Source organism: Erithacus rubecula (genome assembly GCF_903797595.1).
Source record: "Erithacus rubecula genome assembly, chromosome: 5".
NCBI classification, from domain to species: Eukaryota; Metazoa; Chordata; class Aves; order Passeriformes; family Muscicapidae; genus Erithacus; species Erithacus rubecula.
The window spans coordinates 63,327,285-63,343,429 of NC_136687.1; the positions used below are offsets into that span (position 1 = coordinate 63,327,285).

The 16,145-nt window shown below is 43.7% G+C and overlaps 1 protein-coding gene across 1 annotated transcript in view; it reads right to left on the reverse strand.

Annotated features, from left to right (window-relative positions):
• The window catches only part of FAT4 (FAT atypical cadherin 4), a 115,707-nt gene that overhangs the window by 40,720 nt on the left and 58,842 nt on the right, over nucleotides 1-16,145 (reverse strand). Inside the window, exons 3-6 of the mRNA XM_079305970.1 lie at nucleotides 13,743-14,004; nucleotides 11,985-12,335; nucleotides 7,191-8,113; nucleotides 6,750-6,924 (exon numbers count right to left, since the gene is read on the reverse strand). Of these exons, the coding sequence (XP_079162096.1) occupies nucleotides 6,750-6,924; nucleotides 7,191-8,113; nucleotides 11,985-12,335; nucleotides 13,743-14,004 (1,711 nt within the window). The remainder of the gene's footprint in view (nucleotides 1-6,749; nucleotides 6,925-7,190; nucleotides 8,114-11,984; nucleotides 12,336-13,742; nucleotides 14,005-16,145) is intronic.

Consider the following 16,145-nt stretch of genomic DNA (forward strand, 5'->3'; position numbering starts at 1 on the left):
TGTAAGGGAAGAAATTGTTCCCTGTGAGGGTCCTGGCACAGGGTGTCCAGGGAAGCTGTGGCTGCCCCATCCCTGGAAGTGTCCCAGGCCAGTTTGGATGGGGCTTGGTCTAATGGAAGGTGTCCTGACTGTGACAGCAGGTTGGAATCAGATGAGATCCAAGGTCCCTCCCATCCCAAACCATTTTATGCTCTCCCAGTGCCTGCAAAAAGCAAGAGGTGCTGGAAGAGTGGGCATTGCCATGTGCCCCACCCAAGGCCTCTGGTGACAGAAGCGAGATTGGAACAAAGTGGAACTGCAGCTCAGAAGAAAGGCAGAGCCATTAAAAATGTATTTTCTTAAAACCACCAAATTACTCCTCCTTATCATAAGTTACTGCTGTAAACAGAAAAAACAGAGAAGTTGGCTCCTGCAGAGACTGCTGACTAAGGCAATTTTTGACAGCTTGTGACTCCTGAATATCCCACAGTGAAATTCCTATAAATGCAGGATTTTGAATTACACATTAAAAAACACCCTGGATGGATAGAGAAGATTAACCAGCAGGCTAAGTGTTCAGGCCATATGTGCATGTTTTACTTGTTTTATCCTTGCAATTAAGTATTTCTGAAATTGTAGCTTTGTATTGGAAGATTGAGCTAGCAGACTTACAATTTATAAGGTGTAATGTTTAATTTAAAAAATGGTTTAAGATCACCAAGGCTGGAAAAGCCTTAGTATTTCTCAAAGGCTGATAAACTGCTCAACAAGTACTCTAAGTATTCTTCTGCAAAACAGATTACATTCAGAGATCTCATTAGCAGATATGAAGTAGAATTTCCCAGGTAAGTGATGTAAGCAGAAGAACAATTTAAAATTAAGTTTCGTGTAGAAGTTCCAAACTAATCAGAGCAAGGTAATAGAAGAGGTAATAGAGGAAGTGTAATGGCTTGAAAACTAAAAAACAGATAATTCCTTCTAACTTGAAAATTTTAAAATATTAAACCTTATATTTTATCTTGTTTTCCAGTTTAAATAAATGAACCTGATTATTTTTTCTTTTAAGAGATATACCTGGGTTTTTACCCCAAAACTAGTTTGAAAATGAAGTGCTATGCATTATTTTAATCTGAGTGAAAACCTTTCATTGTTTTCACAGGTATTTCAGCTGGCCAGCCTGAGCCCTTTGCCAACCTGAATATGAGTTTCCCTTGCACCCCACCCCAGAGGAACTTCTATGTTTGGATTTAGCCCAGAGACTCTTGTTGGACTATATAGAAAATAGTGACCTAATAATGAAGTTTTAAGTCCAAAAAGAGGACTAAATGCCTCAAATGGCATTTAGGGTCTGTACTGTGCATGTCTGAGGGGATGGGCTGAAGCCCTCCTCTCCTTTGGGGAGGAAACATGTCACATCCTATAGACACTGACAAGCTCTCTTCCTTGCCAATAACTCCTCAGGGGATACTGGACTGACTCTGCCACAAACATAGCTTTTGGAGCTTTTGTCTTCCAGAGAAAAATGTCAAAGTGCTAACAGTTTCTAGGCTCTGTGATAGGGCAAACTACCTTGCTATTATATTCCCACAACCACAAAATGTCACTCTCAATTCTCTTGTCTCCTGATTTTAGATGATGGTAAGACAACATCAACACTATGAACTCACTGATGAGTGTCACCATCTCAGTTCTCCCAAGGTGCCATTTAGAAATAAATTAAAAAATCATGTGGAACTACTGCATCAATAGTTTCAGTACCAGTATTAAAAGAGCAAAAATAATAAAGCAAATGAAATAGAAAACCACTAAAACTAGACAAGAGCAGACAGCATTGACACAAGGAAGAGTTTCCATGAATACAATGGAATAAATGGAGCTGGGACAGAGCCCAATATGCATTTTGAAACAGCTGTGCCATAAAACAAGAGCACAGAAGAGAGCAATCCTTCTGTCAACTGCTAAGCACCAAGGTGAGCAGACATCAGCTTCATTTAGCTCAGCAAAGCCTCAGCAATCAGTGTATTTAGACATTGCACAGAAAACCTGGCAAACAGGACATCTCTGGCTGAAACAAGAGAGTTGCTTGTTCATTTTGACAGCACCAAAATTTAAAAATAGCTAAATTTGCTCTAAAAATAATATTTGTTCTTTCCAGGCAACATCTTTTCACACTGCAGACTCTGTTAGGTAGAAATACAGTGTCTGCTAAGGAAACAGGATGAGTACAAATGTCTTTGAGCCTGGCCACTTAAATCTCACACAATGCTGAGTCTTAAAACATTCCTAGAAAATACGGCTGTCCTTTTGTTGGGAAATATCTTGAAATGTGTTAAAAAACAACACAACTGCACTGTCATCTTTCATTTGATTTTAGGATTGAAGAGAACCAAAAACCTAGGTCAGAAGAGAATTCCTGAGAAGAATATAACCTCTCTACTTGGTTGCCCTTCTACATTCTTGAAGGAAAGAATGCACAAGTTGGGGATCAACATTTTCTAAAGAAAAAACATATGGTTGTTTTTCATCCAGGCCAGGGATGTATACAAAGAACAGCTAACTAAATATATAATAACCAGTACACTGATTCATTTCTTTCAGGACTATTTATCTTAAATCAGTAAATAGATTATTTAAGAAAATAAAAAGCCCCCCCAAAACACAGGAACACAGCTTCTAATTAGAAACATCACAATTTGATTTTGGTTTTTTGTGGCAGCGTGCTGTTCTGACCAACCCAATCAAGAGATGGTGGCTGCAGTTTATTTAAACAGTAGTCCTGGGCAGTGAGCAGGTTTCCAGATGTGCTACTCCACATCCCAGCAATCAATAAATAAAAGGAGGAGGACTGTTGGAATGCTAACATTTGTCCAGAAAATTGCTCAAAGAGTTAAAGACACAGATGATAAAAGCAGCTGCACCAGTTCTTGTCATGCTGCCAGAGTTGAATGTTTACCTAGTGCCGCATCCCCACCAGATGGGGTGAAAAAAAAAATGTAGAAAGTCTCTTTTCCCAACCATTTTGCCATGAAGAAAGGTAGAGCAAAGCAGAACAGATTTATGTGGCAGAAGCAGACCTGTGAAGACACATTCAAATAGTTGTGTGTAGGTTTCTTGGCGTTTATGTTAGCAGACATTCTGGGGCAGCATCTGCAATCTAAACACTATCCTGTTATTCCACAGTCCATCACTTTGCCTGTCGCTGTATTTATAATCCATGCACTCTGCTCTCACAGCCTGTGCTGCAAGAGAGTCTCTACCTTGGGATGGCTGAGCTTTGGGGTTGAGTTGTGTTTCATTTCTCAACCAGAGCCACAGATGCACAGCTCTGGAAGATGCTGAACGCTGCCAGTGATGGATATGTCCCCATAAATCCCCCTGCCTAGAGTGGCAGCCTAGGATCCAAGAGCCAGGCACAGCAAGAGCAGGGTGCAAGTGCAGAGGTGAGGAAAGAGTGATGACAAACCAAGGCAGGAACCAAACCCCTGGTGCAGCCTGTCTTGTGGAGATTGGGCAGGAGGCAGGCTGCAGAGACACAAATCACCCAGCCGAGCACCAGGAGCCGTTCTGTCCGTGTCTCCCTGCTCTTCACTGAGCCACCATCCACCCTGAGCACGGGAGGAGGATTAGCAGCCCAGGCCAAGGAATAGTTGGGCCAGAGCCAGGACAGTGCATATATCATGACTGCCTTCTCCTGAGGGGAGCTCTTGCTTGGGAAAGCATTTCTTCAACCACCGCCCGGATTTCCACTGCTGGCTCACGCGGTCCCACCAGCAGCCAGTCCCCTGCCTGTCCCCAGTGCCGGGAGCAGCTCAGCTCTTCATCACTCCCAAGTCTTCTCATGTGCCCAGGACTGAGATCTGGGCTCTGGCAGAGCATGCCTGTGTGCAGTGGAAGCACTGCACCACATGCAGCCCTGCTGGCTCTGCACTTTACCACATCCTAATCCTTCCCTTGCTGCTGCACTCAGCCTACCTGCTGCCAAAACATGCTGTAAATCTATGAAGGTGCATTGGATGGACACCCTGAGATTAAAATAATGAAAAACTACAAGTCATCCTTCTTCCAGCAACTTCTCTTACACAGGCTAAGGTAACACAGCAGGAATCCACAGTCACAACTTGATGAAGTGAAAATAAACAAAAGAAAAGCAAGAAATCCTTGATTATGGATAAGGAGACCAGGAAGACAGCCAAAAATAAGTTGGGAATCCATTAGTTCTTATGTCAAAGGGTGCTTCTAAGTATGTATTGTGTCTGCTTCCTGGAAAGAACAGGAAGAGTTGGCACAGACTTCTATAGGAGCAGGATATCATCTCTAAATGTTTTAAACCAGCCAGTGCAACCTATAAAAATTGAGATGCAGACCCTGAGAAAAATGGGAAGAGGGCTGGACAGACAGAATTTTGGTTTTGATGGACTTTTCCAGAGTTAACTGCATCTGGATGTGTACCATGATTTTTATCTGTAAAAAAACCCCCAAAACTTAAATCAGATGCACCATATATGGCAACAGTGTTCTTTGGGCTGCTAAAGACTACTTGAAAGACTGTTCATTACAGCTAATAAAAGCCAACCTCAAAGTGCAAAGGATAATACCTTTTCCTCAATTCATTTTCATATATAATGATGTGGACAATTTTAGACCAGCCTACTTTTTTCAACACTTGGTCAGGCACAGCTTCCCTACCTGTTTTGCATGTGCATTTGTGGATGAATGGTCTGCATGCAAAACCCTTCTTACTTAGAATTATCACACAAACACAAACTAAAAGACTCAAAATAAATGGTTATGTTAGGCAAAGAGCTGGCCATGCCTGTTAGAGTTTCTTTTATAAACATTTAGTAGCTGCTCAAGAACATAAATACTCCAAATGCTTTTATTATCTGTTTCTAGATTGTGTCATTCCCTTTTTTTTTTTTTTTCTTTTTGCTAGTATGGCAAGAAAAGTATCATTTGAAGCAAGCACTGACTAGCAGTGTGGTACACCTGGATATCTACTATGCCTGTGGTTCCCATTCCACTTGCATGACATCAAATTAAGTTTTGCCATGGATTTCTACTAAAGTAGTAGTAGTCTTATACTGAAGACTTCTAGTTTTCTGTAATGTTTTCAGATAAATCATGACTAGCATAGTTTTCAATGTACTGTTTGCTGCTATCAATTCAGAACAAGTCTTCAGTGCAAGCAGAAGATGATAGCTAATGTTATTCACCAGCCTGGTTGAAAACTATCCCGAGTCACACCAGCTGTGGATTAGTCAGGTTGTAAACTGGAGCACAGTAGAGCAGTTAGATTTAGCCTAAAGTTACTACTGAACAGCTGGTTCTGAACAGACTTGCTAGTACATTTTGACACTGGCAGGAGGGCATGGGAACTTGTAGTTAGCTTTACAAGAACATAGCAAATTTAAAAAGGAAGTTTCAAACAGTGTTTAATCAGTGTGATACCTACATGTTTAAACACAGGAACTCATAAAACATGCTGCTGTTCTTGTCAGCCACTTATGGCAAAGGTCCCATGCACACTTCATGTATTAATGTCTCCCTGGATTACCTGAAACTCAGAGATCTCCCAACACAAGTAAATATTTTCATTTGGGACTGCTGGATTTAACTGTTGGTTAAACCTCCTGGATTTTGTGGGGTTTTTAGGAACCAGAGTCCAGGTAAAGCCTGTGCTCTGGTCAAACTCTTGGCTTACACACAGTGCTAGGTGTGGGGTACAGCTGAGTTCTGCTCCCCTCCCTCTTCCAAGAAGGGCAATAATTGCTGCCTGCATCACACAGCTTTTATCAGTTCAGTCTTTGGGTGTTTTGCTCTGTACATCCCCCACTGATTTCTGCCAGCTTGGACTGAGAGACCAGAGAGACATCAAGACAAATCTGGCCTCGGCTTCTGAAGGAACATAAAAACATTCAAGCCCAAGTGAATCCAGGTCACAAGTGAGCAGTTTGAGGCTACAGACTAACAGAAAGCAAGCATAAAAACCATAAAGCACACAGTTATCTCTAGCCAAAGTACAAGACAAATGATACCTCAAGCCTTACAATTGTGTTTTCCAGCTTCAGCTGTGCTCAGACTGTGGAATACCTGAGCAGTGCTGCAATAGGAAAATGTAAGCCATAGCTGTTGTCACTGGCACGAGATACTGCACACAGCATGGCAGAAAACAAAACTGTATTCACTTGTCAACAAGTCGGCTTTGGTTCTATTTTTACTGCTAAAAAGCAGGAACAAGTTCTGCAGTAAATTAAATCCATCAAACCATGGGAGATCGAAGATCAGTCCAAAGTATGATGCAGGATGTCTTTGTTAATAGTACTCACACCAAAATCTGAAACCAAAATTTTGGGCTTGGACACCTCAAGTGAAAGTGCAATTAATCTTCATAACAAGACTTCACGTCCTGTTTTAAATGAAAGAACTTGGAATACATTTGGTATTGTGGAGCGAACACATGACTGGATGCTGAGCAAACCAGAATATCAAAATATTGAAATGCAAAATCTTATTTCTTTTCAGGGCTAAGATTTCAGTAAGACTAACTGGGTAGCCCATAGCTGGCCACTGATGCAACCTCTGCACATTTGTGATGCCAACATTATACAGGGTTTTATTGCCGTTTAACTTAGTTTTTTGTAGTCATGCATGAAGTTCTACCTAATCTCCATCCACTAAATTTTCAGACCACCAGGAGAACATATATTTTCTGCCCAGAACGTGATGTTTCCCGCAGGCCCTCAGCAGGAGGGGTGCTCTGGCTGCCTCACCTGCATCAGCAGCTGTGACCAGCAGCAGGTACTGCTCCTTGGCCTCCCGGTCCAGGCTCCGCACCAGGCGCAGCTCCCCGCTGTCCGACAGGGTGAAGGCTCCCTCCTCATTGCCAGACACCAGCACGTAGCTCAGCCTGCTGTTCAGCCCTTGGTCATCGTCCCTTGCTACGACCTGCACCAGAATGCAAACAGAACAGCTGCCAAACACTGTCAGTTGTATCGGTGTGGAGGAGGCGTGCTCTGTGATAATAACACAAATTAACAGGTTGAATTTATGCAAATGCCACAAGTCTAATATTAACTTTTGGTAAAAATACAAACAACCCAAAGACTGCAAATTCAATTAAAGCCAAGAGGCAACTTTTCACTGTTTTGCCTGTCTTTAATTTTGGAGTGTGCATTAATACCACGTAGGCATGCTACCGACTGTGCACCCACCTGAAGAATAACTTTTGGGAGCGTCTCCAGATTCTCGGGGACGTTCACAGAGTATGGGGAGAGCTCAAAGGTGGGAGTGAAGTCGTTGACGTCCCTCAGCACGATGCTGACGGTGGCGGTGTCGGTCCTGGGGCTGCTCCCGCGGTCAGATGACTGCACGGTCAGCGTGTAGGAGGCCGTCCTCTCCCTGTCCAAAGGCTTGGCCACGGTTATCACCCCCGTCACAGAATCCATCCGAAACTCGCCGCCGGCATCCCCGCCCACGATGGCGTAGCGCACCTGCCCGTTGGCCCCTTCGTCTCCGTCGGCGGCCGACACCTGCACCAAATCCGTCCCCGTCAAGGTGTCTTCCGCCACCTCCACCTGGTACAGCTTCTGGGCGAAGAGCGGGTCGTTGTCGTTGATGTCCAGGACCACCACCACCACGTCGGTGGAGGAGGACAGGGGCGGCTGCCCCTTGTCGGTGGCCACCACGGTGAGGGTGTAGTTGGGCACGGCCTCCCTGTCGAGCGGCGCGGTGAGGCGCAGCTGCCCGTCCACGCCGCCCATGCTGAAGGTGCCGGCGGGCGGGCGCAGCAGCCCGTACTCGATGTAGCTGTTGGGGCCGCTGTCGGCGTCGGCGGCCTGCGCCCTGAACACCACCGTGCCCACGGGCGTGCTCTCGGGCACGTAGGTCACCCGCGGCGAGGTGAAGCTGGGCGGGCAGTCGTTGACGTCCAGCAGGATGATGGAGACCTGGGCCGTGCTGGTGAAGCGGGCGGCGGGCAGCGCGGCCATGTCGTGGGCCTGCACCACCAGGCTGTAGAAGGACTGGCTCTCGCGGTCCAGGGGCCGGCGGGTGCTCAGCACGCCACGGCCGTCGATGCCGAACTGCCCCGCGCCGTCCCCCGAGGCGATGCTGAAGGACAGCTGCGAGTTGGGGCCTGTTGGGGACAGGAACAGAGTGACTTCATCCCTATCTATCAGCATTTCCCGCCCTGTTCCCACAGGAAAATATCCTTCATTTTGAGTGTTCAGGCTCCTCACCACCATTTTGGAATCCATCTGCCAATTTCAGCAACTTTCACAGTGGAGCAGAAGCCTTTGAAATTATTCTTTTCTGACAAGATAATACTCATGAAAGAGAGGGAGGGCATTAATTCGACTGGCAGGGTTCATCCCTGCATTTCATTCAGCACGAGCTGCACGGTGGCACCACAAGTAATTTTTCCCCATCTACAAGGGTTAGGGATAAAGGGTTTGAAGGGTTTTCCTTCAGAAACCAAGACTCAGTAGTTCTGCTGCTCATTGAACATCTGGTTTCCTCCGTTCCTCCCAGTTCAACTAAGCAACGTTATTATTAATGTAATTATTTCATGAATTTTTCCACTCAATTAGAAAAAGCCACAAGCAGAAACTCCCAAGCCTAGCTGGAGCAAGCCAAGAGTGAATACTGGGGAAAGGTATGCTTCCCATATATGGCATGGTATTCCAAAATATCAGATGAACAGCCCTCACTCATCTCATGATCAAAACACAACTAGCAATTATGGTCAGGGGAGAGATTTATCATTCTGGTAAGGGAAATGCATCTTGAACAGTCTGTGTTCCTGCTTCGATTCCACAGTTCACTCTGAACAACTAATTACTGGGAACATACAAATGTGAAAAAAATTTCTCTCCTCCATCTATCTTACACCTATTTTAATTGATTTCAAAAATAATTTTGTGTATTTAAGACTGTGCTTAAGATTAGTAAATTAACCAGCCATTGGCTACTAATTTACCCCTCAAACTAGCTTGCTCATGCAAAGAAAGATGCCCACTTCACTGACTGCTGTGCATTTTGCCATTTTTACTCAGAAGCTCTTTTCTCTCTGAGTGAATTGCTTTGGTAATAAATTATCCCTGCATTAGATTTATTAATCTCTGCTATTTATTATGCTCAGACTTGAGTAATCTAGTCTTATGTGTCTTTCCCCCAGTGGCTACTGTAATTGGCATCTTTTTCCTCCTGTAGGAGTAAATTATAAAATGAACAGAACCAAACATGAAAGACAAAAATATTTGAATGCAATTAAAGAAATTAATACATTTATCAGACAGATCTTAGTGTTTCTCTATTACTTTGATCAAGTGAAGGACAGTGAAAGTTCAATGCTTCTCTGCTTTTAGTTCAGTTGGTTTTCAAATGACTAATTATATGGATGAAAGTACAGTACTTTCTGGCAATTTAAGATTTCTAGAGATGGGTAGGATTTGAATCCTACAAAAGAAAATTGCTTTTAAAAATACTCTATTTCCTCCTTCCCCCCTCCCCCAAGTGTTTTCTATGGTGTTTATTCCTAAGAAAAAATTAAGTTTGTTATTCCTTATCTCACCTCCATGAACCTTTCATTCTTTTTCCTGCATTCTCATAGGTTCCCACATTGCTAATGCTTATACAGATTAAACTATGAAAGAGAAGAGTTGCCTAAATATCAGTGGAGCCAGGAAGGACACTTAATGAACTATTCTCTTTTCTGAACACAGCATGCCAAGCTGGCATTGTGCACCTCATCCATATCACCCTTCCAAGGTTTGGAGTTGGGTTTTTCTTAGGGAGAATGGAGGGACATCCTCTTTGCTGAACCTTAGGTTTATTTAATCTGAGGGTTCATCTGATAAAACACTGAAAGGACAGACATGGAGTCACCAATTTGGTGATAACACTTTCCTAAAGGGTTTTGTTTCTATTTTTATTTATTTACTAATAAGATTAAAAAAAAACAACCATGAAAACTACTTCCCCCTTGGCACTCCATAAGTTCCTGTAGAGTTTAGCTGAGAAATTGCACCAGCTTTGCCTGGAGGAACACCTAACCAAAATTTTAACAAACTGACAAACATGCATGTGCTTTCCTCTTGAGATTTTTCCTGCTAATTCTTTGTTGAAAAAATAAAACCTGAATTCAAAATGAATGTGCTTAAGGTAACTGAGTTCTTTAGTATATATTATTATACTACTTTATTTCTAAATATCCAAGAGCTGTGGCTGATATTTGCTATGGACCTGTATATGGAACAGTCCAAGCTGAGATAAACAGCTGCTGTTTCCCAAGGGATGTGCTGAACAAGAAAATGAAAATTGGAGCAGTTTCACTATCACCATGTTTCTGTCTTTTATCAGTGTTTATCCTAAAACAACAGCCATACCTCATTATAAAACAATGCCTTTCCAGAGGTCTTTCAAACCATAGGATCATGTAACATAAATAATCAAAGAAATTACATTTGTATTGAGTGCATTATCTGTGAGCACAGGGAGAAGAGTATAATACTAGCACTAGCTATTTCTGTGCTCTAGATAAATATAAAACAACATAAGATAACAAGTTTGGGCTTGAAACAGAAACAACAATAGATCATAACATTTGCTTAAGTTACAGTCCTGTGGGAGAACTCAACCTGGCATGCTCTTGGAATGATATTTCTGCCCCATTAATTTTAAATCCAGCCTGCTAGAAAAGCAAATGTGCCAGAAAATATAAAAGGCAAGATATCTGACTTCTCATTGTGCTGCTCCTCAAATACTCATTTGCCTCCTTGATAACTGAGCATGTGATGAATGTGAATTGATATGTCAGTGCTGTGATATAGTTCCCATCCACTGTGCACAAATGGAAATTAATGTATGAGGTGCAAGAGAAAAAGGAAAACAGACTCATAATGGCAAAGTGAACCTAACTTCCAAAAGGATTTGAAATCAAGTGCTGTAGTCCTGACAGGAAAATAAGAAATAGAAGAGGAGATAGACACAAATCCATTTATCTACAAGTTTGGAGGAACAATCCCTTCCCTGGGTATGCATGATACAAGACAAGCTCCTCCTCCAACTTATGTTCAGTTTACATAAAATAAAAACCTTAACAAGCATGGTGAAAGAGAGATTCATGCAAGAACAGCCAGTATCACAAAGTTATGACTTCTGATTTGTTGGCCTATCACTTCTCCCTTCCTCAGTTTGATCTCAAAACCAGTTACACAATTTTAACCATGGAAAGTTCCATCCATCAGTGCAAAATTTATCTCCCCACAAAAATGTTGGAGTCCAACCACTCAGCATTCCCTGAGGAGAAACTGCTTTACTGAGCAATCTTGATAGGTTCAGCCAATTTAGAGGGATTCCTCAAAGCATGTAGGTGCTTTGTCCTGGAAGCACATTTCAGTGTGAGACACTTCCAGAGACTCTGCTGAGCCCCTGTCAAGTTGAGAGGACACAAGGATGCTCAACATGTCACAAAAATAACCTTCACCTGAATAGTCCCTGGGAGTGTTATGAAGAGTTTTGCACTATGTCACACTGGGTAGAGTCTGTGGACACTTCAGAAAATGCAGTACACAATGGAGTGTTGTTTATATATTTCATAGTCATATTCTATAATTATTCTTGCTTGGGCACCAACCGTATGGCAGAACGGTTAAGCAAGCTATAAAAATTGTACCTTTTACACTCAACACATTAACACCCTCTAGATGCCATAAATAATCCCAACATTAAAGCTCATTTCAATAGGGAATTTTCCTAACATCTCTTTCAATATGTGTTTTAAACTCCTATCAACACCGTGTCGATGCCAACTGCCTTCATGTCAGACTTAAAATTTATAGCAGATTTAAGACTGATAGCACCGCAACCCTCCTTACAATTCATAATAAACTTCCAGTAAAACAACTTGGTGATCTAAATGCCACTTTAAGCCCACGAGACCAGCAACTTAAGGACATCCCTTTTCCCAGTGAGCCCTCAGTAAGGCCTTTGCTGGCTATCCCTACCGTGGTCGGCGTCGGTGGCGCTGAGGTTGAGCACGGCGGATCCGGGCGGCAGGTTCTCCACCAGGGACGCGCTGTAGGCGGCGGCGCCGAACACGGGCGCGTTGTCGTTGACGTCCAGGATGTTGAAGTAGACCCTGCCGGTCGCCGCCTGGCCGCCGCCATCCTGGGCGCGCACCGTCAGGATGTAGAACTGCTGGGCCTCGTAGTCCAGCGCCCGCGTCAGGTTGAAGACGCCGGTGACGGGGTTGAGGAAGAAGGTGCCGTCCTCGTCGTCCTCGCTGATGCTGTAGGTGATCTCCCCGTTGGCGCCCGAGTCGTCGTCGGTGGCGAGGATGGCTGCCACCAGGGAACCTGCGTGGCGCGGCGGCACCTTTATCTTTGTGCAGATTAGATACCAACACACACCTCTGTCTCTTCCTCTGACCCAAAGCACCCTCCCTTTGCTGCAGGCAATCACAAGTTCTGGAACCTTCTAGATATTTCTTCCCAAACGCAGAAACCAAATGGTGAGTACGAAACGCTCTGCTTTTTGACACAGTGCCTTTGCAGGGTAACTGTGGTTAGAAAACTAGAAACCTTATAGGGGTCTGCTCTCTGCTGCTTTCTGAAATTCAACACCCTGTGAATCTGTGCCAGTGTTTTCATTACTGCATAGCTGCCCTCACATGACTGACCTATCTGACTGCAGTTTGGAAATCAAGTGTCACTTTTTAGTATTTCGAACACTAATTATAATTAAGATCAGCTCATTTCCAAGAAATTAAATCATTAAGTTCCCTTCTCCTGGAACCAGATGAACTACGTGCAGCACAGTTAACTACTTTCAAGCCTTGTGATAGTGAAAACTGCTTATATCATCAGAACAAAGAAGGGTGCTGTAACCCCCTTTAATCCAGCTGGATATGCTGGTATCTTTCACACCCATTTGATTATCTCAAGCTTTAACATTTCTTCAACTACAAGGGGAATGGGGATTACTGTCTGGGATAGAAAGTGGAACCTTGAAGGGGAAACTTCACAGTCATTCCCCTCTGGGTGTGCCTGCCAGCTGCTCCCAGGCTGCTGAAGAGCAGAGCAGAAGATGCAGTACTTTAATACAGTCTCTTTTTTCCTTCAGCATCCATCACTGAGCTGAGTATAAAGCACTAATGTACACCCTATAAGCAAATAATGAGAGAAGTCTCATTTTAACGTGGAGGGAATTAGGCTTGCCTTTTCCAGGGTTATTCCTGCTGAAACAGACTGAGACTCAAGGCTCTGAGAGAAAGAGCATGGCTAGGAATCAGCAACCAAAGCATTCTGTGCTATACAGACATCTCAATTACTTCCAGATCAGATTCCTGTGGCACATATGATTGCGCTGCAATCCTTTGAAGCAAAACACCACCAAATTTTGGGACAGAGTGCAAAAGTTGGAGGCATGGGGCTAACCTTAGTTCTCCCAAACTGACACTCCCATGCTTATGAAAACCCTGATAAAAGCCTGAAAGCTGTCACCACCTCATTTGCATCTCCTTGGTTTATCCATGTTTTAGAATAAGCTTCTAAGATGCTACTGGCAGATACTGCTTTTATATTAACAACCTGTACAAAACCTTGGGAGAAACATTCCTTTCTCACCTGGAGACACGTTGATCTAAACACATTTCAATTTACAACCCCCCTTTTAAGCACCAAAACGCTCTCGCACACAAAACCAGCAAGGAGAGGAACACAAGCACCCGAGAGGCCAGCGGTTGGATTTTCCATGAGGCTCACCTGGAGTGGCATCCTCTGGGATGTCGAAGGAGTAGACAGGCTTGGAGAAGCATGGCACGTGGTCGTTGAGGTCGCTGACGGTGATGTTGATGCGCATGTCCGAGGACTGCAGGCCGTCGTCGGCGCGCACCAGCAGCGAGTACTTGGAGCGGCGCTCGCGGTCCAGCCGCCGCGTGGCCGTCAGCTCCCCCGACTCGGGGTCCACGTGGAAGCTGTCGTCTGCCCCGCTGATGATGGTGTATGTCACCAGGGCATTGGCTCCCTAGGGGGAAACAGGGCTGCTGCTTGCCAGGAAAAGCTCGGCATAGCTCGCAGCGAGACGAGGATCGCTCCAGTAACCGCGCTTGCAGATTGTTTTTCGGGACGGTTTCCTTGAATAAACAACTTTACTGCCCAGTCCCTCCTTCAGTCCCACAAATATACACACAGCTTTTATTTATGAGATGGGAAATAACAAGATTACCCAGATACTTGTGCTCTACTCTTCATAAAAGGATTTCATCCAATCAGTACCAAAAAAACCCCGTTACCTCTTTTAGTTTCAGACCAGCATCCCCGAGCAGGGACACATCTTAATAAGGATCAATGTTCATTCCTGTTTTATCTCTGAAGGTTAAATTAAATCCCTGCCAGTGGGATCAGCTCTGCCTTTCTTGCTCTCTGGAGATGGGATGGAGGGAGCAGGAGAGGCAGGGGGGACCTGGAGCAGCCATGTGACAGCACTTCCAGCCACAGCTCATGGTCAGGAGAAACTCATGGAGGCCGTGCTTGCAGCAGCCCCTCAAAGGTCAGTTTCTGCATGCAAATATATTCACCCATGTAAATAAAAAACCCCAAAGTGACAAATCACACATCATTAAAATCACAGTTCTGATCTCTTGGGTTGTGCTGCAAGTCAAAAGCACTTGTTTTTGGGTCAAAAAAATATATTTATACTTGGAGGGGGAGAAGAAAAAAAGCATTCATGTGGACTTTGAGCATTTTGGTTGAAAGAAAAATTAAGGAAAAATAATGTTATGTAGAATCATGGCATGTACTACTTTTTCCAAGACAGGCTTAAGGATAACTGAAGGTTTGCTAGCCTCCAATATCAGATACCTAAACTCTGTGTACTGATGGTGCCTGGATTTGACAGCTGAAACCTGCTGCTGACATGCCAGTGGCACTTCTGCAACAAACAGCAGATCAAAGAGATCTGGCAGAAAGAAATTCTATGGCTTTTTCAAATATTCCTGCCTAAAAAAGCAAATAAATAGAGATAAACACCTGCTTGTATTTGTGAGAGGGCAGACAAGCATTAGTTATGTGACCTTACCAGAGTGCATCGTGCCAAACTTTCTCTCTGGGTGTTGTTTCAAAGAGTCAGACTGAGCCAACTGATAAAGGGAAATTTAGAAATCAAACAGGCTCCTGCAGGTGCCCAGCCCTGCAGGGCTGTGTGCAGTGCTTCATCTGTGTGCTCAGGTGTGCCTGGGGGATGTCACACACTTTCCTCCAATTGTGTGGCCTGGCCATCACACCTCTGGAGAATTTTCAAATTTGACCACATTCTCCTCCCATGTTTGACCAGCCAGAGTCCTGCTAATAGAGAGCAGCTAAAACCACAGCCACATTTGATATTGGTTTATACCTTGCCCTCAGCTCCAAAGACAGGGGGGAATAAAAAGTTATCTTGACCCAAAGCTGCACATCACTAGGAAAACTTGGGCTGTTTGTAAAGAGTTTGAGTTACAAAAGTTCTGGTAGGGAAATTGAATCCATTCCTTTTGATAAAAACACTGACTGATTTCTCTCCAAGGTAACAAATCACTTCCCACTGGATGGAGTGCTTCAGAATTGGCAGTAGATTAAGAGCAGTTCAGAAATGGCTAAAAAGAGGCTGAAGCATAAGATACTGGCAGAATCTTAGATATATTTGCCATACCCCACCACAGAGTGGTAGTTCAGTATTTACTGCTTCCTAAAAGAAAGACAAGCAGCTAGAACTTTTTTGCTACAGCAGTGCACCTTTCCAAAATCCTGGGTTTTTTCTGTGTATCAGGCTACTACTGGAAAATAAAGGGAAAACCAAAATATTTACAATCAGATGTGCACCATTCCCAGGAGTGTTCCCGTGGTTCCCTCTGTAGTAGCAAGATTAAGTACACCAATTAACAATCACAGGAAGACTAACCAAGCTAACACAAAAAAGGCCAGGAACAAAATTCTCTTGAGGAGATTGAATTGCCCTATCATTTGAGAGCAAGAACTGCTTGTTGTTGTCAAGTGTAACTATGTTTTAATGGCAACACAAACTTTGTGTATAATTACACTGACTTTTGTTTTCTTTGTGGAAAGAAACAGTTCAGCAAACAAAAATAACATTATTAACGTTTTTATAACTTAAGTTTCTAAAATAAATGA